This window comes from Alligator mississippiensis, chromosome 5 (assembly GCF_030867095.1).
Source record: "Alligator mississippiensis isolate rAllMis1 chromosome 5, rAllMis1, whole genome shotgun sequence".
NCBI lineage: Eukaryota > Metazoa > Chordata > Crocodylia > Alligatoridae > Alligator > Alligator mississippiensis.
In genome coordinates, this window is record NC_081828.1 from 217,096,749 (window position 1) to 217,122,039 (window position 25,291).

Consider the following 25,291-nt stretch of genomic DNA (forward strand, 5'->3'; position numbering starts at 1 on the left):
GACATGAGGAGGTCACATCTAGTCCAACCCCTGCCTGAAGCAGCATCACCGCTGTCCAGACCCTCCCAGACACACCCAGCGTCCAGCCTCTGAGTCAAACGCCCCTCAGCCCAACAGGACGTTGCACCCACACCTGCCGCAGGGAATGTGGGGGGACCGCGGCCGCCCACCCCTCCTAGCGGGGTCTCACGAGCTGGAGCACAGAGCCTGACTCCCAGGCAGGGTCTTTCGCCAGCAGACAGCCAAGCCGAGCTGTCCGTGCCCCTAACGTGCCCCCGTCCCACGGAAGAAGAGAATGGCACTCGTGGGTTTGCAGAGCCACCATTTATTGCAAGGAGGACCCTGCGTGGGCCCAGGGAGCAGCAGCGAAGGCGCGAGGAGAGGCAGGAGCTCAGCAGCTCTCGGGGTGGGCCGGGGCCACGTTTCCGAGGCTGCTTCCAAGCGTGGGACGGCGGGCGGCGTGGCTGGGTCTTGCGGGGCAGCCGCTTGCCGCCTGCTCTTCCTGCCTAGCCCAGAAAACTCAAGACGTAGGAGGCCCCCAGAGCTGTATTTCGTCCTATTTTCCTCCAGTTCACCCTTTTGACGAGCTGAGGCTGGAGACGGGGAGAAGCCAAAGGGTAAGCAAGCCCATGCAGCCCCTCACTGAAGGACGTCCCACCCAGGGAAGTGCCTTCTCCCTCCCTGCCCTGTCCTTGTTCCCCTGGATGCCCGTGCAAGGGGCTTGCTGGAGGCGGTCCTGCCCCGCACACCTGCAGGCTCAGCAGACAGGCAGGCAGAGAGGGGGAGCGTTGCACGGGGTTTACACCCTAGTCCTGGGGTCCATCCAGCACCGTGAACGGCAGGCCAGGATCTCCCAGGGGGAACCGCACAACCCTGCCCAGCCGAGCCCTACTCACCCCCTGACCCGCGTCCTCGCAGTTGGCCGTGACGATGGGGGGCTTCTTCTCCGCGGAGTAGATCCCGGTGCAGTCTTTGACCAGCTGCAGAGGGGAGATGAAACACCTCCGCTGTCAGCCTCCGGGACCCCCGTACCCAGCCTCCCCCCACACACCTGCCTCCCACGGGGCGCACGTCACAGCCCCAGCGGGACACAGGCCCTGCCTCCCGAGCGGGCTCCCACCAGCGCTGTACCGGGCGCTGGCACCCGATGGGCACGTCGCTGCCGCCCCGTCGGTGGGTACCGCAGGGCAGGGTGTGCTCCATGCGCACAGCACAGGCAGGGCTGGTGTGCGGAGAGGGCTGCGTGTGCAAGTCTAGACATAGGGACGGAGCGGGAGCAAGGTCCAGGCTGCGTTGAAAGCAGGAGGCTCGCGGTGTCGATCGTACCCAGAGAGCTGCCATCGTGGCGTGTTGTGTCCAGGACTGGTCGGGTACAGGAGCTCTGGTGCCCGATATCTGCCCTGACCTGCCGTTGTGTCCCGTGGCGCTGCAGTGTCCCCGCACTGTGTAATGGGGTGGGGAGAGCCCCCGCTGTCTCTCTCCCCCAGCCGGCGTCCCTAAGCTCCCTGGGGACGGCCCCGCACCCTTCCTGCCTGGCTGCACCCCCGGTGCCCTGATCTGTGGGGCCTCAGCCACGGACAGCAAGGTGCCACGTCCCCCTGCCCCTGGTGCCATGTACACTCTGTGCCCGCGGGCAGGGCTCTGGCTGGAGCAATGCACCCGGTTGCACTGGGATCGGAGACACTGAGTGTGCATATTCCCTCTTGCTCGCACACACACACGTCTCCTACCGGGTCTGCTCCTCAGTGTGGGGCCCTTCTCTCCGTCGTCCTTGGTACAAGGCCTACACCCGTACACCCTCCCGGTCACCTCCCTGCGTGGCCGTGTGCTGTACGGGATGCACGAGTCAGTGCCAACGTCCCCGTGCAGCCGCAGACTCTTACCCCCTTGTCCTTGAACGGACACTGGCCGATGTCGCGTTTCTCCGACAGCAGGCACTCCGTCTCCTTGATGGAAAACTTCAGCGGCTGCACAGGCTGGGAGGCCAGGTCCTGGGGGGGATTCAAGGAAAACACCATTTAAATGGTCCCAGCTGTTAGGAGAGCAGCAGACGGTCAACCGGGAGGTATTCCTGACTGTCTCACAAGACAAGGATGAGGGCTCACAGCATGGAAGTAGCACAGAGCCAGCTTAAAACTCAGAAAAGGATTTTTTCTTCACATCGAGCATCATTAAAAGTGTGGGGCTCGCTGCCACCAGATGTGGGGGCAGCTGAGAGGTGAGCCAGCTTCGCAAAGGGCCTGGACACGTGCCTGGAGGAAAGGGGCATCAGGAGCTGTTGGGCAGGGAGCGAGGGGCACGGCCTCCAAATCAGGACTTCCTAGACCTTAAACGCTGGAGGCTGCAAGGGAGAGAGGAACAGGGGAAAACCCTGCTCAGCCCCGGGTCGCTCTCCCTGGCAGCGTCCGCACGCGGGTGCTGTAAGATGCTCCTCCAGGCAGGACCCCAGGATGCGCACTGCCCCTGGAAGAAGGGGGTGCCGAGGTCTCCCCCTCCCCACACCGGGCCCTGGGACCGGGAGCGTCTCTGAGCAGGACGCAGCCTCCCCGCAGGCAAAGAGTCCGGCCAAAGTGCTGCCGCGTGTGCACCCGTTGGTGCGCAGACACGGCCAGGCTGCACCGCGCAGACGGGACCCGGGGCGCAGCAGGGAGCCAGGGCCCCGGTCCTGCCCAGCATCCAGCCGTGTGCGGGGGCACTCACCCATTGGGGCTGGGGCTCAGCCTCCAGCAGGCGGTAGGCCTGGGGCAGGCCCGACTCCTGGTTGTAGGTGTTGACGGCCACGGCCAGAGCCTCCTGGTAGCTGTTCGGGGCTGGGGCTGGGGCTGGGGCTGCGGCCGGGGGCGCGGGCAGGGCCACGGCCACGGCCACGGCCGCCCCCAGCACCAGCAGCGCTCTCCGGCAGGGCTGCATGCTGCGGGTGCTCTTCGGCTGCCAGGGTGCTGCGCTGTGCCCGGGCAGCCCCTTTTATCCCCAGGCAGTGCCCGGGGGCACAGGCGGTGGTCCTCCCCCAGCCGTTGGCTCCTGTGCTTCCTGCTGCGGGAGCTGCCCCAGAGCTGGGCGGTTGGGGACGATCGTTTTGGAGAGGAGTTGCTGAAACTCTTGGTCCCAGTTGCAAAACAGCCCCTGGTCGGGGGCTTGGGGCCCCGTGGCTTGGGACAGACGTTGGCCCGATCCTCTGCCAGATGCAAGCCGGGACCGCGAGTTGTACCACAGCGTGGTGGTGGTGAAACACCATCCCTGGCCCCGGTCACTCCAGAGCGGGTTAACCAGCAGTGACCCACGTTAGACAGGGTTTAATCACTGGGTCCAGAAAAGTTATCTCTAATTCATGCAAGACCTGCCTGCTGACATGCCTGGAGGATTACAGCAGATGTCCAGCAGCTCTTGCACCCGTGGGAGGTCCCAGGACGTTGGGAGAAAGCTCAGCCTGTGCTAGGGGGAAGAGGGATGTAATGATCGTCCTGACGGGCAGAGCAGGATCCTGGCCCAAAGGTCCTGGCGGCTCCGGACGTGAGAGGAGGGTAGCAATAACGACCAATGACAAGGGGGTCTCTCTGGACACAGAGGTTTTCAAACTCACACGAGATCCTTTTGGAGAAGGTGACAAGGCTGGTGGGTAAGGAGAACGCAGACACTTGGGCAGATCTCGACCAGGTGTTTGATCTGATACTTTGGGGCGGTCTCACGAAGGCACTGGCATGATACAGATTAAATGTGAACGGGTGATGGGGGAGACCCTGGCCGAAGGGTTGGTCTCCACATGTCACGTGCATTTTTCCTGAGCAGACGAGTTGCTGGAGGGGTCCCAGAGAGACGTGGAAGCTGGTGAACCAGGGGAAGGACGGGAGCTGCCAGAGGCAATGCACGTGGAAAAGCTCTGGACACAGAAGGAGACACGCTGTGCATGCAGACTGGGCACACAGACCAGGCACACAGCTCCAGACATAGGCAGTGACACGCTGGGCACGCAGACTGGGCACACAGACTGGGCACACAGGCGGAGACACGCTGGGCACACAGACCGGGCACACAGACTGAGCACACAGACAGAGACACACTGGGCACACAGACCAGGCACACAGACTGAGCACACAGACAGAGACACACTGGGCACGCAGACTGGGCACACAGACTGGGCACACAGGCGGAGACATGCTGGGCACACAGACTGGGCACACATACTGAACACACAGACAGAGACACGCTGAGCACACAGACTGGGCACACAGACAGAGACACACTGGGCACTCAGACTGGGCACACAGACTGAGCACACAGACAGACACACGCTGGGCACACAGACCGGGCACACAGACTGAGCACACAGACAGAGACACAGTGGGCACTCAGACTGGGCACACAGACTGAGCACACAGACAGACACACGCTGGGCACACAGACCAGGGACGCAGACCGGGCACACAGATGGAGTTAGGCTCTCCGGGACACTGGCCTGGGAGGCAGGGCCAGGCATAACAGCCTTGAACCTGGGCTGTCCCTCGCAGGGGGTGTCCCCAGCACCGAGCTGCCGTGGACTGTGCCCCCCTCCCCGGTGCCGACCGTTGCTTGTGCCCTGGGCCCACGAAACCTCTCCTTGCACGTCTCCTTCACACTCATGTGTTTCTGCTCAGCATTTCCGTTTGGTGAACCCACGTTGTCCAAAGGAAAAGCCTTTTCATTCCCAGCTCCCTCTGCTCATCAGACATGGTTTCCCAACACGGGCAAACGGGCACAACGTGGTTCTGCCCCAGGCAACGGCTCAGACTGGTACGGCCCCCGGGAGGGGGAGGACGGGGGTTACTGGTTTGGAGACGAGGAGGCCGAGAGGGGATTCACTCGCAGGCTCCAAACACCTGCAGGGAAGCTCCCAGGATGCTGGTGACAGAGCATCGCCTGCAGTCACGGGGACGGGAGGAGGAGGAATAACAGACGGCAGCACGGGAAATGCAGGACGGATTTCGGGTGCCCTCTCCAGCGCAAGGGTGTCCAGCAGTGGAGCACGTTCCCCGGGGGCCCGCGGGACTGGTGTCCCTGGACGGTAGACAGAGACGTGGCTGGGGGGCTTGGACGGGGCTGACGCTGCCTGGAGCAGGGCTGGACTAGACGCGGCCTCGGGAGATCCCTTCCAGCCCAGCCCTTGCCGCAGTCGCGATGGGAGGAGGGAAGGAAGGAAGCCTGAACACGCATTGCCCTGGCACTGTCTCTCTCCTTACGCTGACCATTGCCTAGACGCCTTCTTGCCCAGGCGGGGAAGAGGCGGCTGCCCTGGCACGCACTCTTTCTTAAGCCCCTTCGCTGCCCACCCGGGCGGGCAGTTCAGCTCAGCTACGGGCTTGGGGTGCAGATGGGAGGACTGGGCTCTGTCCCCAACACGTCCATGTCCCCGTGCGGGGCCTGGACACCTATTTCTGTGCCATCCCGGGGCAGGGAGCAAGGGGCTGCGTCCCACCCTGCCCTTGGGAAGGAGCCCGAGTGCCAGAAACGCTCGTGACCCACGGGCTTGACCTTGTCATTCAGGGGATGCTCGAGTCTGGCAGTGTCCAGTGCACGTCCTGGGCGCTTGGACACGGCGTGCACTGCTACGTGCACACGAGGCACTTTGCAGTTTGATCCTCTGACGATGCGCCGATGGCCCTGTACGGAAATTTTAAAAAATCTTTGCTCCATCCAAAGAGTCAGGTCGTTGCTTTGTCTCCCTTTGGGGTGGTGGGGTCCCTGGAAATGGGTCTGGCCAAGAGGGCAGGCCCGGGGCCGACTGGGGGACCGTCCATACTTGTTTGCGGGAGAGAAGGGATACACCGGGGGGGCGGGAGGGTTCGGGGTGTGCTGCGGGAGATGGCCTGCTCAGCAACGACAGCAGTGCCCTGAAGAGAAAAGCCGCTGAGCTTCCTTAAAAATTGGGTTTTTACTTTCCCCGTGTGTGCCCTGGGTTGCAGAAGTGCTGCGACTTCGGAGCATCCGAGTGGGGAAGTGGTGGGGGTTGCATGTCTCCGGGTTTGATTTCCTGCGCTGTATGAGAAAGGATCAAATGGGAGGGTTTGCAGGGGTGGGGAGGGGTGGCTACCAGCAATGGGGGGCGGGGAGGGGCAGAGCGGCACCCCGATAGAGCTGGGCTGTTCTCATTACAACCGGTGTTATCGTGGGGTGTTATCATCCTGCTGTCATTCAGGGATAGCACTCCAGTGTCGTGATGCTAACGAGGCAGGTAATCACCACTCCTATGCACTCAGGGGAGAAGTGCTAGCGAGAAGGACCATGATCCACCTTGGACAAACCAGTTGAAACCCCGGCCCCCCAAAGTGACCGTTGTAAAATTGCTGCCGTGCCCCCAAATTGACCAAGCCGCTCCATTTCTCGGGGAAGCACCTGAAAATGCTTCACTGATCGGCAGAAAGGTTGTGGCAGGGACAGCACGCCCCATGGACCCCGGGGTCCAAGCCCCCACATCCCGATGCCTGGATGTGGGGTTTATGCTGGCTGCTGTGCAGAGGAGAGGATTTTTGGTACTGCAACCAAAAGCTAACCTGTCTCACCCCAGGTCCCCAAAGTTGACAAAGCTCAGACATTTCTAGGGGAGACGACCTGAATATGCATTGGTGAGCAGGAGAAAACTGGGGCAGGGGAAGGAGGCTAACCCAAAGGCTCCCGAAAAAACTAACCCAACACAAATTACTTTGCAGAACTGCCCCTGCTGTGCTTAGGAGACGGTCGGGAGGGTACAGGCGTTACGAGGGGCCCTCTAGCGTCTTGTACTAGTAAGAGCACATTAACCAAGGATGAGTGTTAAACGTGTGATGTGCAAAATAGTAACAGGCATCCTCGTGGTACACTGCAAGAGTGAAAGACACCCAGAGATTATCTTCAGGTAGGAAAAGCCAACGCTGTGTACAAGCGCCCCGTGAGCGGTGCGTGAACGCCCTGCAGGGGCTGTGCCAGGCGCCACTGGATCAATGGCCCAGCTGCCGGGACTCGTGCAGAGGATTGCTTTTATCTCACGGTCACTGCAGCAGCACCAGAGCCCTGATGCCGGCGTCCAGGGCCAACGTGATCCAGGCTGGCGGGTAACAGGCCAACCCCAGGGACAAGGGCTGAGCTGGAGACAGCAGAGGACACGTCTCCTGGGCAATAGCCATGAAGAGATGCATCGTCCATGGATGCAGCAGTCAATGTGCACAGGTGTCCTGCCTGGGCTGGTTGCTGGAGGCCTCAGACACGACGGGAAAGGATCACCTGGGTCCCTGAGTCCCATCACCGGTGTCACGGGGCACATGTGAAGTGCAAAGAAGTCCCCACTCTGCACCCAAAGCCCCTGTCCTGCCCCGTGGGGACAGGGACCTTCAGTACAATCAAGCCCAGAGATGTCCAGCACTGCAGGGTTGCAAAGGGACAGACCGAGAACCCAGCACAAGGTCTCTCATATGATGGCAAGCAAAAGCCTCGGCGCTCATGCAGGACAAGCAGCCCTGCGTGGTGCTTCTCATGCTTTATTCAGGCAGGGGCGACTTTGCCCGGCGGGCTGCAGATACAAGGGCACAACACTTGTGCTTGGGGGAGCTCACGGCTGGCCACACACGGGTGAGGGCAGGGTTCACACGCGTACACCCATGCAGCGGCACGGCAGCAGGTTGCAATGGCTGGTGCAGGGGGAAGTGGAGGCAGCCACAAGCGCAGGGAGAACGGGCCCTCACCAGCCCCCAGCAAGTCCCGTCCAGGCTGGGACGGGGCTGGGGAAGGGACTAAACACTCGGGGAGGCGTGACACCCATGACACTGGCACCTCCACCCCAGCGGGCACTGCGGCTTCCTCTGCACAGTGCCACGCACCACCTCTTCCCCATCCGTGCCCGGGCACGGCACCCTGTGCTCGCTTGCTGTTGGCCAGGGGCCACGGGGGCCAATTTCCCTCTAAGCTACTGCATCCACCAGCCCTTGGCCGAGCTCCCCCGAACCACCCGGCACTGTGCCAAGCCCTGGGGTAGGAACGGGCGCAGCCAGGTGCCAGGAAGCAGAGGAGGTGGGAAACAAGGCTGTTTGCTGCTTGTCCCTCTTCTGCTTTCCGGGAGAAGAGGTGGTGTTGGCCACTGGTGGAGACAGGATGTGACCCCAGCCCAACGTGGTCCACGGGGCCACTTCGACATCCTTGTGGCAGCGGGGTCGTCTACAAGCCACGAAGCAGCAGGGAGGAGCAGGCGGCAGCCAAGTGCGAGTGGCAGAAGCTGGTGGGGGATGCCCGGCCTCTCCCCCTACCCCACGGGTTTCTTGGTTATGGGTAATGAAAAAGGGGTTCCCTGTCCACGCCAGATGCCAGATGAAGGATGTCTCCCTGGGCCTTTCCCAGGTTTCAGTTTGGGATTGGCAGGGACGTGCTAGAGGGAAAGGGGCATGTGAGTGTCGCAGCCGCGGGGCTGCTGCAAACTCCCAGGTCCTGCAGCCGTGATCTGTGGCTGGTGACTGCTCCGGGAGAGCGTCTCCTCCCGCGGTACAATGGGCCCATCCCGGGGTCCACAGCCCAGCCCCCCAGGCCAGCACCGTGGAGCTCAGCGCGGGGGATGCTGCACCTCTGCAGCAGGGCTCGGCTGCGGCCCTTAGTGACCGCTTGCTCCTTGTCCCGGGGCAGCTGCATGCCCCGTCCCCAGCGCCGGGCTGTGCCCGGGCTCAGACAACCCAGCGCGGAGCCGTGGATGGACAGCGCGGCCCAGCCCCTCCCTTCCTGTCCCCGGGCGCCCGAGCGGGGACCTACCTTCCCCGGGGTCACCGTGTCGCAGGTGATGATGGAGGTGGGCAACTTGTGCTCCGTGGACAACAGCCACATGCAGTTCCTGACCAGCTGCAGGGGAGAAAGCAGATCCCAGGGGCATCAGCACGGGGGGATGGGAGGTGGCAAGGGAGGGGGTACAAATCTGGCCCGTGGGCCATGTCTAAAGCGTGGTGGCAAAGGCCATGCGGGAAGAGGATGGGAGAACAGGCAAAGTTTAATGGAGAAGTAGGGCTGGAAGGGACCTCCAGCGCTCATCTAGACCCAGCCCCGCCTGAGGCAGGATCAGCCGTGTCCCAGGGGCTAGGTGTGTGGGGTAGGGACGGTCCCGGGGCCTCACAGCACCCGGGGGTTCAGGAGCAGGGGGAACACTTACCCCGTTGAACTTTATGTTGCACTCACTGTCTGGGTGGTTGTCGGCCTGTGGGCACACGGTCTCACAGACCACAAACCGCACCTCCTGACGTGACTTGGACGTCGTGTCCTGAGGGGCATTGGAGCAAAGACCAGACTGAGCTCCCCCGGGAGAGCAAACGGGTCTGGTCTGCCCCAGCCCGCACCCAGCGCCAGCCCTGCCCCTTCCCAAAAGTTATCACCAAAATCCATCCCCCACTTTTGCTTCTTGTATCAGTGAATCACAGATCACGGGGGTTGGACGGGACCTCAGGGGTCCCCTAGTGCAACCCCCTGCTCCAAGCAGGACCAGCCCCAACTACACCATCCCAGCCCTTCCCTGGACCATCACACTTGGGACCCTCCAACCCTCCTACACAGACAGCCAGACACTTTTTGGCTGTATAGTCTATTTTTGCTCCTCCTTAACACATCCAAAGGACAAGCTGGGTTGGCAACCTCCCTTGGAGACTGGACAGGCAGCCAGCTCCGTGTGCTGACCCTCAGCGCTCTAGGAGGGAAGAGATGCTTTCAAGGCGCTTGGAGCTGGATGTCCCAGATCAGACATCCCCAGGCTAATCCTGACACCTGCCCTGCACTGAGGACCATCTCCAGGACAGGAGCAAGCTGGTGACTCACCGGCACGGGCTGCGGTTCAACACTGAGGAGCTGGAAGGTATGGTCTATGCCCGGCTGTCGGTTGTAGAAGTCGACAGCGAACAACGCGGCCTCTCTGTAGGTCAGCATCTTGCGCTGAGAAGCCGAGGCAGCCGCCACGAGCGTGGCCAAGCCCAGCAGCACCCCCCAGCCCCGGCACCCCATCCCTGGGCGTCTCTGCTGCGCGGTGCCTTGTGGTTTCTCGCTGCGCCCCAAGCCGACGGGCGACTCGCTGCGTCTGCACTGGAGCTCCCCGGGGGCTGAGGTTTTCCTGCTTTTTACAGGAACTGGCCCTTGCTCAATCTGCCCGGGCAGGTGGGGCGGAGCAGGGTGGGGATGTGTAGTGCTTCACGCCTTGCTCACTTGCCGTGTGCAAAGGAGGAAGGACGTGCCCCTGGCACCTCTGCACCCTGTGGTTCATTTACTGCCGGGCCTCGAGACTGTTGCACTTTGCACATTGCACATGCCATGCATGGCATCACAGCTGAGTGCGAGGAGTGGGGGCCGCGGAGGAAACCAGCTGGTGACTCTTGTCTGTTTGTGCAGCGCCCGGCACAATGGGACGCCACCGCTAGCATTGCAAAGAGCAGCTGGCCGGGCCAGAGCCCTGCCGTGCGAGGCACGGGCCCTCCTTTCTCTTTGGGTCGTGCTGAGAGTCGACTGACATCGTGGTTTGGACAGGCCTGGCCCTGCCTCGGGCAGTGGTTGGACTAGATGTGACCTCAGGACGTCCCTCCCAGCCCCACTTCTCCATGACTCTCTGACTTCATGGATCACTACCATCCACCTGATTCCTGCTAATCTCTCTCCACTCCACAGGTGTTAATGCCCCTCTCTCTGTCTTAATGGTCTTGATTATCCACTCTTCAAAGTATCCTTCCTTCTCCAGTGTTGCTGCCTGTCAGCCGGTCCTGGGAGCATCCCTCTTCCATTGCACAGCCCTGCAGACTGGGTCGAGCTCTCTCTGTAAACCTTCACGTATATGTGGACGCATAAACTCAGGGGTAGACATGACTGAGAGAGGAGCATTGGAGGTGTTAAGCAAGAGCAGCGATGCAGGTCATTAGCCAAGGTGAAGGCAGGGCAGAGCCCTATCTGAGCAGTGCCCCCAGTGTCGGGGCTCCCTGGCTCAACCTGGGGTGTCCCGAGCCCCACTTTTCCGCTCCTGGTGTTCGAGAGCAGAGAAGGCAAAGCAGGCAGGGTTTTCGTCCCACGCTAGTCACCTCCGGCCTGGCACATGTACACAACTGGCTCAATGGACCAGCCGCCGGGACTCGTGCAGAGGGTTGGTTTTATCTCACGGTCACTGCAGCAGTGCCAGATGCCTCTGCTACTCCCTGGCTCGGTCACGTCCAGCCCTGGGCAGACACGCAGCACCGATCCGGGCATCTTTCGGGCTGAAAGCCAGCAGCCAATGGGAGCAGGCAGCAGGCGGGCTGGAGCCAGGGCGAGGGAACAAGTCCTGATCGACCCTCCCGTCTCTGCCGGGTTTCTCGTCCCATTGCTCTCTGCCCGTTCCCTGCGCTGCAGGCGGAGGAGGACTGGGGGAGCCCAGCCCATGATGCCGGCGTCCAGGGCCAGCGTGATCCAGGCTGGCAGATAGCAGGCCTGACCCCGGGGACCCCTCGGTTGCTCAACGCTCCTCGACTTCTGCTTTCTCCGTGACAAAAACACGCTTGCAGCACAGGGTGGAGACATCACTTCTCTCTGGGTCATTTCCCAGCCGTCTCCCCCCACACGCCCCACCCCACCACCATCTTACCAGGTCCATTCTTCAGTGCAGGGTCCTTCTCTGCACAGGCCCTGGCACAAAGCTGAGACCCAACAGACCCCCTCAGTCACCTCCCCGAGCGCCCGTGTGCTGTCCGTGGTGGATGAGCCCATGGAGGTGCGCTGTGCCCACCCAGGGGGGCAGCAATGGGCATTCACAGGTGACCACGGAGGCAACCAGGGACCCAGTGTGAGTGTATGAAGGATATCAGCAGTGCCAAACTGGGTCACACCAATGGTCCATCTCACCCAGCACTGTGTCCCCGACACTGGCAGACGTGCATGCCGCACAGGGAGAGCATCGCACCAGATCTTGCTAGAGATCGATCCCCTATTCCCTGCCCTCCGGGCATCTGCCACTGCTGGGCTGGAGATGCCAGAGGAAACATCTCCAGCTGATCTGGGTGTGGTGGACCAGTACGGGATGTTCCTGCATTGAGCCACCCACCTCACTGCGCCCGACCACCTTTCAGGCTATGAGTGGGTCCCTGGGGGCGCCTCACGCCCAGCCGACCCCCAAGCCGGAGGGTAACACCTCCACCACCCAGAGTCTGGACTGATTGGGGACCTGCGTCCTCTAGGAAACACAGGCCAAGTATGCCTTGAGAATACCTGACCTACTGCAAAACTTGGGGTGCTTCCCTTAGTGCGAAGCACAAATAGGTCTCCCTTAGTCAGCCGAACCAAGGGGACCCCAAGGCATAATCTAGACTCTCTCCCAATAAGTCTCCCACACTAGGTACAAAGGAGAATTTTATTGGTTACAAGGAGTAGGTTTGCAGTCGGGTACAGGGTAGAGCAAGATCAGAGAAATCCCTTATAGCAAACAGTGGCGTGGTAGCCTTTGATCTCGCATTTGAGTTATTGCAAGCTATATAGCTAGTTAAATCTCAGGTAGCTTACTCACGAGTATTACCACAGCGGGCACTGTGACTTCCTCTACACAGTGCCACGCACCACCTCTTCCCTGGCAATGCCTGGGTCCTGCACCCTGTGTTGTCGGCCAGGGGCCACGGGGGCCGATTTCCCTCTAAGCTACTGCATCCACCAGCCCTTGGCCGAGCTCCCCGCAAACCACCCAGCGCTGCACCAAGCCCTGGGGTAGGAACGGGCGCAGCCAGGTGCCAGGAAGCAGAGGAGGTGGGAAACGAGGCCGTGTTTGCTGCTTGTCCCTCTTCTGCTTTCTGGGAGAAGAGGTGGTGCCGGCCACTGGTGGAGACAGGATGCGACCCCAGCCCGGCGTGATCCACGGGGCCATTTCTGGGTCCTTGTGGCAGCGGGGTCGTCTACAAGCCACGAAGCAGCAGGGAAGAGCAGGCGGCAGGGAAGTGCAAGCGGCAGAAGCTCAGTAATGCCAATTCTCATGAAAAAAATCACGAGACTCCTGATTTCCAAGTCATATTAACTCTGCTTACGATCTCTTGATCAAGAGATCAAATCTTGAGATTTTTAATTCGGGCACATGCAGACAGGGCCAAGTGGGGAAGTCTGTGGAGGGAAGGGGCAGGGGCAGAAGGAAGGGGTGTGGTGGGGGTGCCAATCGAGCCCCCACAGTGAAGGAGGGAGTGGGGCAGTGGCTGGGGTGAATGGGGACCCGGGGCTGGGACAAGTCATGCCACAGAGCCATGGGCAGCTGTGTGTGTGTGTGTGTGTGTGTGTGTGTGTGTGTGTGTGTGTGTGTGCCCCTCACTCCCAAGCCACAGCCAAATTTCTTGATTTTTAAGAGTCTGTCTCATGATTTTTGACATGGTGGGGGTGGCAATACTGGAAGCTGCGGGGAGGTGCCCGGCCTCCCCTCTCTACCCCACATGTCCTTTCCCTGTGGGGAATGAGAGGGGGCCCCAGGGCCCATCCAGGACTCAGACTCAGGCTATCCTCTCATGGCCTTTTCTTCCACCATGCGCGATGTGGGAGAACCGGCCACGCCTGGACCCAGACCCACGACGTCTCTTGCTCCTATTCCGCCATCCGGACCTCCTGACGCGGACATGCTAGAGGGGAAGGGACACATGAATGTCACTGCTGCGGGGGCTGCTGCAAACTCCCAGGTCCTGCAGCCACGATCCGTGGCTGGTGACTCCTCCAGGAGAGCGTCTCCTCCCACAGGAGCATGGGACCGGCCCAGGGGCCACAGCCCAGCCTGGCCTGCTCCCCAGCCCCCCAGCCAGCACCGTGGAGCTCAGCGCAGGGGATGCAAGACCCCTGAGCAGGGCTGAGCTGCAGCCCTTAGTGACCCCTGTGCAGACACTTGTTCTTAGCCCCAGGGCGCTGCATGCCCTGTCCCAGCGCCGGGCTGTGCCCAGGCTCAGACAACCCAGCGCGGAGCCGTGGATGGACAGCGCAGCCCTGCCCGTCCCTTCCTGTCCCCAGGCGCCCGAGCGGGGACCTACCTGCTCCGGGGTCACCGTGTCGCAGGTGATGATGACGGTGGGAGACTCCCGCTCCATGGAGAACAGCCCCGTGCAGTTCCTGACCAGCTGCGGGGGAGAGAGCAGGTCCCGGGGGCATCAGTGCAGGGGGATGGGAGGATAGAGAGGGAGGGGGGTACAAACCTGGCCCGTGGGCCGTGTCTAGACCGTGGTGACAGAGCCCACGGGGGGGGGAGGATGGGAGAGCAGGCAAAGTTGGATGGAGAAGTGGGGCTGGAAGGGACCTCCAGACATCGTCTAGTCCAAGACTGGCCTGAGGCAGGACCAGCCCTGTGCCAGGGGCTGGCTGTGTGGGGTAGGGACGGTCCCGGGGGCTCACAGCAGCTGGGTGTTCAGGGGGGGGACACTTACCCCGTTGTCCTTGAAGTCACACTCGCTGGCTGGGGGGTCCTGGGCCCGCGGGCACACGGTCTCACGGACCACGAACTGCAGCTCCTGACGGGGCTTGGACGTCATGTCCTGAGGGGCATTGGAGCAACGAACGGACTGAGCTCCCCCGGGAGAGCACACGGGTCTGGTCTGCCCCAGCTCGCACCCAGCGCCAGCCCTGCCCCTTCCCCAGAGATGAAGCGCCCCGCGCCAGGCTGCGCCCGGGCACCTGCCTCTCCATGCCCGGGGCAGCAGGGCAGCAGCTGCGGAGCTGGCACCTGCCAGGTGCGACCAAAGCGCCTTGCCTTGGCATTCACCTAACAAGAGCTGCCCTGAGCCGGGTCTAGTCTGGAGGGCCCCAGAGCAGAGTCTGGCCCCGTTTCCAGAAGGAGAAACGCAGCGGGTGAGAAGTGCCCGTGTGATGAGGAGTCTGCGATGCAGAGAAGGCGATGCCGGGGCAGCAGGAGCCACGCTGACCTCCACGCAACGACTGCCGAGTCCCTTTCCAGCTCCCCAGACTGGTCTTATCCAGGGGTCACAAGGGCGGGCTGTGGAGTCTGGTCCCCGCATTTGCAAGGGATCATGAGCCACCTGCGCGGGGGACCCTGCAGGGCAGCGTGACAAATCCAGCGCTTGCCGCATTCACATGCACACGCGCCACGAGTCTGGCACGAGACCTGGGCCAACGCACGGCTGAGTGACGGGTGACTGTGACTGCTGATCTACATATGCAGATTTATGCAAATCCCAAGCCCTTGTGCTTTTTGCAGAGCTGTCCATGGACAGGCATGAGCTGTGGGAGGGCACGTTGCACCCAAAGTCTTGTCTGCTGTCTCTCCAAGTGACACAGGAGGCCGTGTGGGTTGGCACCTTGTAGATTAACTCATTCAGACAGTCTCTAAGGTGCCCCCTGCCCTGCCTTCTGCCAGACTCCAGATTAACATGAATTATAACCTCTCTCCCAATTGTACAGTTGGTTTAAAAAAAGTCATCACCAAAAGCCACTCCCCATCCCCTACTTTTGCTTCTTGTATCAGTGAATCACAGATCATGGGGGTTGGACGGGACCTCAGGGGTCCCCTAGTGCAACCCCCTGCTCCAAGCAGGACCAGCCCCAACTACACCATCCCAGCCCTTCCCTGGACCATCACACTTGGGACCCTCCCACCCTCCTACACAGACAGCCAGACACTTTTTGGCTGTATAGTCTATTTTTGCTCCTCCTTAACACATCCAAAGGACAAGCTGGGTTGGCAACCTCCCTTGGAGACTGGACAGGCAGCCAGCTCCGTGTGCTGACCCTCAGCACTGTGGGAAGGAAGAGTTGCTTTCGAGGTGCTTGGAGCTGGATGTCCTGAATTGTACGTCCTAGGCTAATCCTGATGCCTGCCTTGCACTGCGGTCAGTCGCCAGGACAGGAGTGAGCTGGTGACTTACCCATGCAGGCTGGGGGTCAGCGCGGAGGAGCCGGAAGGCATGGTCTATGCCCGGCCCCTGGTTGTAGAAGTCAACAGCCAAGGACACGGCCTCTTCATAGCTCAGCGTCTTGTGCTGGGAACCCAAGGCTACAGCCACGAAGGTGGCCAAGCCCAACAGCACCCCCCAGCCCCAGCGCCCCATCCCTGGGCGTCTCTGCTGCGCGGTGCCTTGTGGTTTCTTGCTGTGCCCCAAGCTGACGGGCGACTCGCTGCGTCTGCACTGGAGCTCCCCGGGGCTGAGGTTTTCCTGTTTTTACAGGAACTGGCCCTTGCTCAATCTGCCCGGGGAAGGCAGGGCGGAGCAGGGTGGGGATGTGTAGTGCTTCATGCCTTGTTCATTTGCCGTGTGCAAAGGAGGGAGGACATGCCCCTGGCACCTCTGCGCCCTGTGGTTCACTTACTGCCGGGTCTCGAGACCGTTGCATTTTGCACATTCATGGAAAACACCATGTGTAGCATCACAGCTGAGTGCGAGGAGTGGGGGCCACGGAGGAAATCAGCTGGTGACTTGTCTGTTTGTGCAGCGCCCGGCACAACGGGACGCCACCGCTAGCATTGCAAAGAGCAGCTGGCTGGGCCAGAGCCCTGCCGTGCGAGGCACGGGCCCATCTTTCTCTTTTGGTCGTGCTGAGAGTCGACTGACATCATGGTTTGGACAGGCCTGGCCCTGCCTCGGGCAGTGGTTGGACTAGATGTGACTTCAGTGCTGGGGGTGTAAACTCGCTGGAGCAGTCCAAATCACGCATAGACTTCATCCTCCTCCCTAAAGGGTGGAAGGTAGCCAAGGCTGAATCCACACTGGTCTGCTTCTCAGACCACTGCCTCCTAACAGTGAAAGCAGAAATGAAAGAGCTGGCCCGCAGCAGTGTGCACACGTGTCCCTCTGCACACAGGACCTGTGTGCACACGTACTGCCTGGCGAGGAGACCAGGCTGCGGCTGGGGCTGTCCCACCACGCTCCGTGCCCCAGGCCAGGCTGCGCTCACTCACTTGTATCCTGCTACCACCGCCACCTCCAAATTCAAACACTGGGCTGCGCCCGCGTGCATGCATATCTGGACAGGGGTGGCTTCCCCACCCCTGTACCCCCTGGCCCTTCCCCACCCCAGAGCCCACTGCCCATCCCCACCCAAAGGGACTCCCCCCCCAGACACTCCCCTCTTCTCCTCCCCCTGCCCATCCGCCATGGACCCCTTCTGCGGGTTGGACACACAGGAACAACATTTCTTCCCTGAAGAGCAGCCCCCAAGGGAGGGGAGCAGTCACCGCTGCCCACCTGGGGGGAAAGGGGCAGGGAGCGGGGACTCTGCAAGGATGGCAAAAGAGCAGCGCAGCTGAGCAGGGACCTCTTCAGGAAACTAAATCACAAAAAGGAAGCTTATAAGAAGTAGAAACTTGGACAAATAACTAGGGGAGAATATAAGCATGTTGCTCGGGCATGCAGGGATGGGGTCAGGAAGACCAAAGTGCAATTGGGGTTGCAGCTAGCAAGGGACATGAAGGGGAGCAAGAAGGGTTTCTACAAGCAAGTCAGTAGCAGGAGGAGGGTCAGGGAAAGTGTGGGTTCCTTCCTGAATGGGGTAGGTGACCTGGTGACATTGCCAGTGCAGCAGGACTGAGGGGCAAAGACTGCTTGGCCCAGATGGGCAGGAGTGAAGGAGGAGGCTAAGGAACCCACTTGGTCTGTTACCTCCACAGGTACGGACCAGTCTGGCACTGGGCTTAGCCACACAGCCCTGCCACAGCCCAGGTAATGGGTGCTTGCAGGAACAGGTTCTTTGCAGAGGCTGCCCACACTGTGCCCACCCAGGACAGGCAGCAATGGGCATTTGCAGGTGACCACAGAGGCAACCAGGGACGTTGAACCCAGAGACCTAGTGCATCTGAAGGACAGCGGCAGTGCTCATAGGTGGCAGAAGGCCGGGGCTCATCCCCCACTAAACGCAGGGCAGTGAGAAGGGCCACAGGGCAATCAGGGCACGGGCTCCAAGCAGCTGGGGAGGGACGTGCGCAGACACAGACAAGCGGTGAGCGCTGCCCACCACAGCAAGTAAGTCTGTCACGGGGAAGGAGCATGGGGGGCAGATTGAGGCCCCCACAGTGAGGGAGGGAGTGTGCTTGGAGCCAAGGCAGCTCATCCAGGGGCGCAGGGGGGGCTCCCGCTGCTGCGCACACCCCAGGGGAGGCCTGGGTGGCACGTGCCCCCCAGATCTGTGTGTGGGGCAGAGGCAGGCTGCTGCTGTGGGCTGGGCTCTGCGCCCCGCAGCCACCGCCCAGGGAGCCCCTTACCCTTAGCAGCACCCTGACCAAGAAGGCATCAACGCAGTGCTCACCGTAAGGAGAGAGAGAGAGCCATTCGGTCTCCTGTGGCCACAGGCAATGGTCTGTCACCAGTCTCATTGTAGCCTCCCTGTTTACAGACTGTGATCAAATCCCTTCTCAGTATCCTCATCTCCAGACCCAGTAACCCCAGTCCTCTCCCTCTCAGGGCTCTGGGCAAGCAGAGATATGCAGCGTCTGAGACATTGCCTGGTGCAGAACCACGTTGCGTCCGTTTGCCTGTGTTGGGAAACCATGTCTGACAAGCAGAGGGAGCTGGGAACGAAAAGGCTTTTCCTTTGGAAAATGCAGATTCACCAAACTGAAACTTTGAGCAGAAAAAAACATGTGAAGGAGACTTTCAAGGAGAGGTTTCTTGGGCACAGGGCACAACTGATGGTCAGCACCAGGGAGGGGGACACAGTCCGCTGCAGCTCGGTGCTGGGGATGCCACCTGTGTGGGACAGGTCGGGGTTCAAGGCCTGTTATGCCCAGTCCTGCCTCCCAGGCCAGTGTCCAGTGGGAGCATGTTGCAGTTTGTGTGCCTGGTCTGTGTGCCCAGCGTGTCTCTGCCTGTGTGCCCGGTCTGTGCGCCCAGAGTGTCTCCGTCTGTGTCCGGAGCTCTTCCACGTGCATTGCCTCTGGCAGCTCCCGTCCTTCCCCTGGTTCACCAGCTTTCATGTCTCTCTGGGACCCCTCCAGCAACTCGTCTGCTCAAGAAAAATTAACATGACATGTAGAGTCTGACCATTTGGCCAGGATCTCATCCCATCACAGGTCCCCGCTCACATTTAATCTGCATCATGCTAGTACCTTCGTGAAACCGCCCCGAAGTATCATGTCAAATGCCTGATAGAAATGTGCTCTAGTGTCTGTTTGATCTTTGTCTGCCAGCCTTGTCACCTTCTTCAAAAGGATCTCGTGTGAGTTTGGAAACCTCAGTGTCTAGAGAGCCCCCCCCATCATCGGTCGTTATTACTCCCCCAATTCATGCTCTGTAGCCATCAGGACCTTTGGGCCAGGACCCTTCTCTGCCCGTCAGAAAAATCATTGCATCCCTCTTCCCCCTAGCACAGGCTGAGCTTTCTCCCAACCTGGGTCTTCCTCACAGTTCCCAGAGCCGCTGGATAGCAGCTGTAATCCTCCAGGCAGGTCAGCAGGCAGCTCTTGCATGAATTAGAGATAAGCTCTCTGGACCCAGTGATGAACCCTGTCTAACGTGGGTCGCTGCTGGTTAGCCCGCTCTGGAGTGACCACGGCCAAGGACAGTGATTCACCACCACCCTGGGGTCCAATTTGCACTTTAGTTGCTCCCAAACCCAGAGCAGAAATCTTGACGGGAAGCTCCTGGGTGCATCCCATCAGCAGAGCGACGGCTGTTTGTGGCAGGGGATCGGGCCAACGTCTGTCCCAAGCCACGGGGCCCCGAGCCCCCGACCAGGGGCTGTTTTGCAACTGGGACCAAGAGTTTCAGCAACTCCTCTCCAAAACGATCATCCCCAACTGCCCGGCTCTGGGGCAGCTCCCGCAGCAGGAAGCACAGGAGCCAACGGCTGGGGGAGGACCACCGCCTGCGCCCCCGGGCACTGCCTGGGGATAAAAGGGGCTGCCCGGGCGCAGCGCAGCACCCTGGCAGCCGAAGAGCACCCGCAGCATGCAGCCCTGCCGGACAGCGCTGCTGGTGCTGGGGGTGGCCGTGGCCGTGGCCGTGGCCGTGGCCCTGCCCGCGCCCCTGGCCCCAGCCCCAGCCCCAGCCCCAAGCAGCTACCAGGAGGCTCTGGCCGCGGCCGTCAACACCTACAACCAGGAGTCGGGCCTGCCCCAGGCCTACCGCCTGCTGGAAGCTGAGCCCCAGCCCCAATGGGTGAGTGCCCCCGCATGCGGCTGGATGCTGGGCAGGACCGGGGCCCTGGCTCCCTGCTGCGCCCCGGGTCCCGTCTGCGCGGTGCAGCCTGGCCGTGTCTGCGCACCGGCGGGTGCACGCGCGGCAGCACTTTGGCCAGACTCTTTCCCCAACGGGAGGCTGCGTCCTGCTCAGACACGCTCCCGGTCCCAGGGGTGGGGAGGGGGAGACCTCGGCACCCCCTTCTTCCAGGGGCAGCGCGCATCCTGGGGTCCTGCCTGGAGGAGCATCTTACAGCACCCGCGTGCGGACGCTGCCAGGGAGAGCGACCCGGGGCTGAGCAGGGTTTTCCCCTGTTCCTCTCTCCCTTGCAGCCTCCAGCATTTAAGGTCTAGGAAGTCCTGATTTGGAGGCCGTGCCCCTCGCTCCCTGCCCAACAGCTCCTGATGCCCCTTTCCTCCAGGCACGTGTCCAGGCCCTTTGCGAAGCTGGCTCACCTCTCAGCTGCCCCCACATCTGGTGGCAGCGAGCCCCACACTTTTAATGATGCTCGATGTGAAGAAAAAATCCTTTTCTGAGTTTTAAGCTGGCTCTGTGCTACTTCCATGCTGTGAGCCCTCATCCTTGTCTTGTGAGACAGTCAGGAATACCTCCCGGTTGACCGTCTGCTGCTCTCCTAACAGCTGGGACCATTTAAATGGTGTTTTCCTTGAATCCCCCCCAGGACCTGGCCTCCCAGCCTGTGCAGCCGCTGAAGTTTTCCATCAAGGAGACGGAGTGCCTGCTGTCGGAGAAACGCGACATCGGCCAGTGTCCGTTCAAGGACAAGGGGGTAAGAGTCTGCGGCTGCACGGGGACGTCGGCACTGACTCGTGCATCCCGTACAGCACACGGCCACGCAGGGAGGTGACCGGGAGGGTGTACGGGTGTAGGCCTTGTACCAAGGACGACGGAGAGAAGGGCCCCGCACTGAGGAGCAGACCCGGTAGGAGACGTGTGTGTGTGCGAGCAAGAGGGAATATGCACACTCAGTGTCTCCGATCCCAGTGCAACCGGGTGCATTGCTCCAGCCAGAGCCCTGCCCGCGGGCACAGAGTGTATGTGGCACCAGGGGCAGGGGGACGTGGCGCCTTGCTGTCCGTGGCTGAGGCCCCACAGATCAGGGCACCGGGGGTGCAGCCAGGCAGGAAGGGTGCGGGGCCGTCCCCAGGGAGCTTAGGGACGCCGGCTGGGGGAGAGAGACAGCGGGGGCTCTCCCCACCCCATTACACAGTGCGGGGACACTGCAGCGCCACAGGACACAACGGCAGGTCAGGGCAGATATCGGGCACCAGAGCTCCTGTACCCGACCAGTCCTGGACACAACACGCCACGATGGCGGCTCTCTGGGTACGATCGACACCGCGAGCCTCCTGCTTTCAACGCAGCCTGGACCTTGCTCCCGCTCCGTCCCTATGTCTAGACTTGCACACGCAGCCCTCTCCGCACACCAGCCCTGCCTGTGCTGTGCGCATGGAGCACACCCTGCCCTGCGGTACCCACCGACGGGGCGGCAGCGACGTGCCCATCAGGTGCCAGCGCCCGGTACAGCGCTGGTGGGAGCCTGCTCGGGAGGCAGGGCCCGTGTCCCGCTGGGGCTGTGACGTGCGCCCCGTGGGAGGCAGGTGTGTGGGGGGAGGCTGGGTACAGGGGTCCCGGAGGCTGACAGCGGAGGTGTTTCATCTCCCCTCTGCAGCTGGTCAAAGACTGCACCGGGATCTACTCCGTGGAGAAGAAGCCCCCCATCGTCACGGCCAAGTGCGAGGACGCGGGTCAGGGGGTGAGTGATGCTGGCAGCTCCTGTCCAGTCCCCGCTGGGCCAGGTCAGGCTGGGGGGTCCCCCCCTTCATGGCCCTTCCCGGTGCTGGACTGTCCCCAGGATGAGGCTGCAGCCTCCAGCCGCCCCAGACTGGAGCAAGTGCCTGCACGGGGGTCACTAAGGGCTGCAGCCGAGCCCTGCTGCAAAGGTGTCGCATCCCTTGCACTGAGCTCCACGGTGCTGGCCGGGGGGGCTGGGGAGCAGGCCATGCTGGGCCGTGGCCCATGGGATGGGTCCATGCTACCGCGGCAGGAGACGCTCTCCTGGAGGAGTCACCAGCGATAAATCGCGGTCGTAGGACCTGCGGGTTTGTAGCAGCCCCCGTGGCAGTGACACTCACGTGCCCCGTTCCCTCTCATCCAGGTCAAACCGAGAATGAGACTATGGGTACCCCCCATGCCATGGCATTGGCCTTTCAACAGGGTCAGGCTGGGGTAGGGGGAGAGGCCGGGCATCCCCCACCAGCTTCTGCCGCTCGCGCTTCGCTGCCGCCTGCTCCTCCCTGCTGCTTCGTGGCTTGTAGACGACCCCGCTGCCACAAGGACGTCGAAACGGCCCCGTGGACCACGCTGGGCTGGGGTCACATCCTGTCTCCACCAGTGCTCAGCACCACTTCTTCTCCCAGAAAGCAGAAGGGGGAGAAGGAGCAAACGTGGCCTCGTTTCCCACCTCCTCCACTTCCTGGCACCTGGCTGCGCCCGTTCCTACCCCAGGGCTTGGTGCAGCGCCGGGTGGTTTGCGGGGAGCTCGGCCAAGGGCTGGTGGATGCAGTTGCTTAGAGGGAAACTGGCCCCTATGGCCCCTGGCCAGCAGCACAGGGTGCCGTGCCCGGGCACAGACCGGGAAGACATGGTGCATGGCACTGTGCACGTGTTGTGTCCTTGTCTCTGCAGTCCCCGGGGCACAGACACCCCTGCCTGAATAAAGCATGAGAAGCACCACGCAGAGTGTCTTGTCCTGCATGAATGTGGAGGCTTTTGCTCATCGTCGTCTCCACGAGAGACCTCGGGTTGGGTCCGGGGGTCGTTTATGGACCTGTCGTGTCTCCCAGCACGATGCCATCCTGCCCCAGGGAGGGAGAACAGGGCACAAGTGCTGGGGGTGCTCCATCTGTCCCCATGGGACCCTGCAGTGTTGGTTGTACCTGGGCTGGGTTGTACTGAAGGTCCCCATCCCCACGGCAGGGCAGGGGCTTTGGCTGCGGGGAGGGATGGAGTGGGGGCTCCTTTGCACTTCACGGCCGCCTGGTGAGACCGGTAACAGGACTCAGGGACCCAGGTGATCCTTTCCCCGGGTGACTAGCGTCCTCCAGCACCTGGCTCAGGCAGGACACCTGTGTAAGGGGAGCCCGCTGCTACATTCATGGATGATGCCCATTGCCCAGAACAGCTGGAGATGTTTCCTCTGGCGTCTCCAGCCCAGCAGTGGCAGGGAGTAGGGGATCGATCCCTGGAGGTATCTGGTGCGATGCTCTCCCTGCACAGCATCCACTCCTGCTGGTGTCGGGGACACGGTGCTGAGCGAGTCGGGCCATTGGTGTGACCCAGTCTGGCACTGCTGATGTCCTTTGCATGCTCACACCGGGTCTCTGGGTGCAACACCCTTGGTTGCTTCTGCAGTCACCTGCGAATGCCCATTGCTGCCCCCCTGGGTGGGCACGGTGCAGATCCACAGTCTCCTCCATCACGTACAGCACACGGGCACTCAGGGAGCGTTGAGTAACCAAGGGGTCCGCGGGGTCGGGCCTGTTACCTGCCAGCCTGGATCACGTTGACCCTGCATGCTGGCATCATGGTTTGGGCTCTCCCAGGCCTCCTCCACCTGCAGCACAGGAGCGGGCAGAGAGCAACGGGACGAGAAACCCAGCAGAGATCAGAGGGTCGACCGGGACTTGTTCCCTGTCCCCGGCTCCAGCCCACCTGCCGCCTGCTCCCGTGAGCACCTGGCTTTCAGCCCAAAACGTGCGGACATAATTGAGCCAGGGACTAGCAGAAACATGTGGCGCTGGTGCAGTGACCGTGAGATAAAACCAACCCTCTGCACGAGTCCCGGTGGCCGGGCCATTGAGCATAAACCCCACATCCAGGCATCAGGATGTGGGGGCTTGGACCCCGGGGTCCATGGGGCGTGCTGTCCCTGCCACAACCTTTCTGCCGATCAGTGAAGCATTTTCAGGTGCTTCCCCGAGAAATGGAGCGGCTTGGTCAATTTGGGGGCACGGCAGCAATTTTACAACGGTCACTTTGGGGGGCCGGGGTTTCAACTGGTTTGTCCAAGGTGGATCGTGGTCCTTCTCGCTAGCACTTCTCCCCTGTGCGCATAGGAGTGGTGATTACCTGCCTCGTTAGCATCACGACACTGGAGTGCTATCCCTGAATGACAGCAGGATGATAACACCCCACGATAACACCGGTTGTAATGAGAACAGCCCAGCTCTATCGGGGTGCCGCTCTGCCCCTCCCCGCCCCCCATTGCTGGTAGCCACCCCTCCCCACCCCTGCAAACCCTCCCATTTGATCCTTTCTCATACAGCGCAGGAAATCAAACCCGGAGACATGCAACCCCCACCACTTCCCCACTCGGATGCTCCGAAGTCGCAGCACTTCTGCAACCCAGGGCACACACGGGGAAAGTAAAAACCCAATTTTTAAGGAAGCTCAGCGGCTTTTCTCTTCAGGGCACTGCTGTCGTTGCTGAGCAGGCCATCTCCCGCAGCACACCCCGAATCCTCCCGCCCCCCCGGTGTATCCCTTCTCTCCCGCAAACAAGTATGGACGGTCCCCCAGTCGGCCCCGGGCCTGCCCTCTTGGCCAGACCCATTTCCAGGGACCCCACCACCCCAAAGGGAGACAAAGCAACGACCTGACTCTTTGGACGGAGCAAAGATTTTTTTAAATTTCCGTACAGGGCCATCGGCGCATCGTCAGAGGATCAAACTGCAAAGTGCCTCGTGTGCACGTAGCAGTGCACGCCGTGTCCAAGCGCCCAGGACGTGCACTGGAAACTGCCAGACTCGAGCATCCCCTGAATGACAAGGTCAAGCCCGTGGGTCACGAGCGTTTCTGGCACTCGGGCTCCTTCCCAAGGGCAGGGTGGGACGCAGCCCCTTGCTCCCTGCCCCGGGATGGCACAGAAATAGGTGTCCAGGCCCCGCACGGGGACATGGACGTGTTGGGGACAGAGCCCAGTCCTCCCATCTGCACCCCAAGCCCGTAGCTGAGCTGAACTGCCCGCCCGGGTGGGCAGCGAAGGGGCTTAAGAAAGAGCGCGTGCCAGGGCAGCCGCCTCTTCCCCGCCTGGGCAAGAAGGCGTCTAGGCAATGGTCAGCGTAAGGAGAGAGACAGTGCCAGGGCAATGCGTGTTCAGGCTTCCTTCCTTCCCTCCTCCCATCGCGACTGCGGCAAGGGCTGGGCTGGAAGGG

General features: G+C 61.6%; 3 protein-coding genes across 3 annotated transcripts; 1 reads left to right on the forward strand and 2 right to left on the reverse strand.

Annotated features, from left to right (window-relative positions):
* Positions 1 to 309: 309 nt before the first annotated feature.
* LOC132250985 (uncharacterized) lies at positions 310 to 16,091 on the reverse strand. The gene is made up of 11 exons (XM_059729370.1): positions 15,810 to 16,091; positions 14,355 to 14,462; positions 13,965 to 14,051; positions 13,446 to 13,565; positions 9,787 to 10,107; positions 9,131 to 9,238; positions 8,740 to 8,826; positions 2,701 to 2,961; positions 1,884 to 1,991; positions 897 to 980; positions 310 to 593 (listed from the first exon to the last, which is right to left on the reverse strand). The coding sequence occupies exons 1-11, from the start codon at positions 15,990 to 15,992 to the stop codon at positions 507 to 509; spliced, it is 1,554 nt and encodes a 517-aa protein (XP_059585353.1). The 5' UTR covers positions 15,993 to 16,091; the 3' UTR covers positions 310 to 506.
* On the reverse strand, positions 7,469 to 10,050 carry LOC106737518 (cathelicidin-1). Its single transcript, XM_014606513.3, has 4 exons — positions 9,787 to 10,050; positions 9,131 to 9,238; positions 8,740 to 8,826; positions 7,469 to 8,365 (listed from the first exon to the last, which is right to left on the reverse strand). The coding sequence occupies exons 1-4, from the start codon at positions 9,967 to 9,969 to the stop codon at positions 8,243 to 8,245; spliced, it is 501 nt and encodes a 166-aa protein (XP_014461999.1). The 5' UTR covers positions 9,970 to 10,050; the 3' UTR covers positions 7,469 to 8,242.
* A 3,701-nt stretch (positions 16,092 to 19,792) lies between the features above and the next one.
* On the forward strand, positions 19,793 to 22,811 carry LOC106739249 (cathelicidin-related peptide Oh-Cath-like). Its single transcript, XM_059729264.1, has 4 exons — positions 19,793 to 20,033; positions 20,737 to 20,844; positions 21,748 to 21,831; positions 22,234 to 22,811. Exons 1-4 carry the CDS (start codon positions 19,824 to 19,826, stop codon positions 22,306 to 22,308), a joined length of 477 nt encoding a protein of 158 aa, XP_059585247.1. The 5' UTR covers positions 19,793 to 19,823; the 3' UTR covers positions 22,309 to 22,811.
* The last annotated feature ends 2,480 nt before the right edge of the window (positions 22,812 to 25,291 follow it).

What these genes read in the sequence shown, in the direction of transcription:
- LOC106737518 (XM_014606513.3), bottom strand. Translation starts at nt 9,969, where the DNA reads ATGGGGTGCCGGGGCTGGGGGGTGCTGCTGGGCTTGGCCACGCTCGTG. An exon ending in TTGAACCGCAGCCCGTGCCG is followed by an intron (nt 9,239 to 9,786) that starts GTGAGTCACCAG and finishes AATGCCCCTCAG; the next exon opens with GACACGACGTCCAAGTCACG. An exon ending in GCAACATAAAGTTCAACGGG is followed by an intron (nt 8,827 to 9,130) that starts GTAAGTGTTCCC and finishes TCTCCCCTGCAG; the next exon opens with CTGGTCAGGAACTGCATGTG.
- LOC132250985 (XM_059729370.1), bottom strand. Translation starts at nt 15,992, where the DNA reads ATGGGGCGCTGGGGCTGGGGGGTGCTGTTGGGCTTGGCCACCTTCGTG. An exon ending in TTGAACCGCAGCCCGTGCCG is followed by an intron (nt 9,239 to 9,786) that starts GTGAGTCACCAG and finishes AATGCCCCTCAG; the next exon opens with GACACGACGTCCAAGTCACG. An exon ending in GTCCGTTCAAGGACAAGGGG is followed by an intron (nt 981 to 1,883) that starts GTAAGAGTCTGC and finishes TCCCCTCTGCAG; the next exon opens with CTGGTCAAAGACTGCACCGG.
- LOC106739249 (XM_059729264.1), top strand. Translation starts at nt 19,824, where the DNA reads ATGCAGCCCTGCCGGACAGCGCTGCTGGTGCTGGGGGTGGCCGTGGCC. An exon ending in GTCCGTTCAAGGACAAGGGG is followed by an intron (nt 20,845 to 21,747) that starts GTAAGAGTCTGC and finishes TCCCCTCTGCAG; the next exon opens with CTGGTCAAAGACTGCACCGG. An exon ending in GCGAGGACGCGGGTCAGGGG is followed by an intron (nt 21,832 to 22,233) that starts GTGAGTGATGCT and finishes CCTCTCATCCAG; the next exon opens with GTCAAACCGAGAATGAGACT.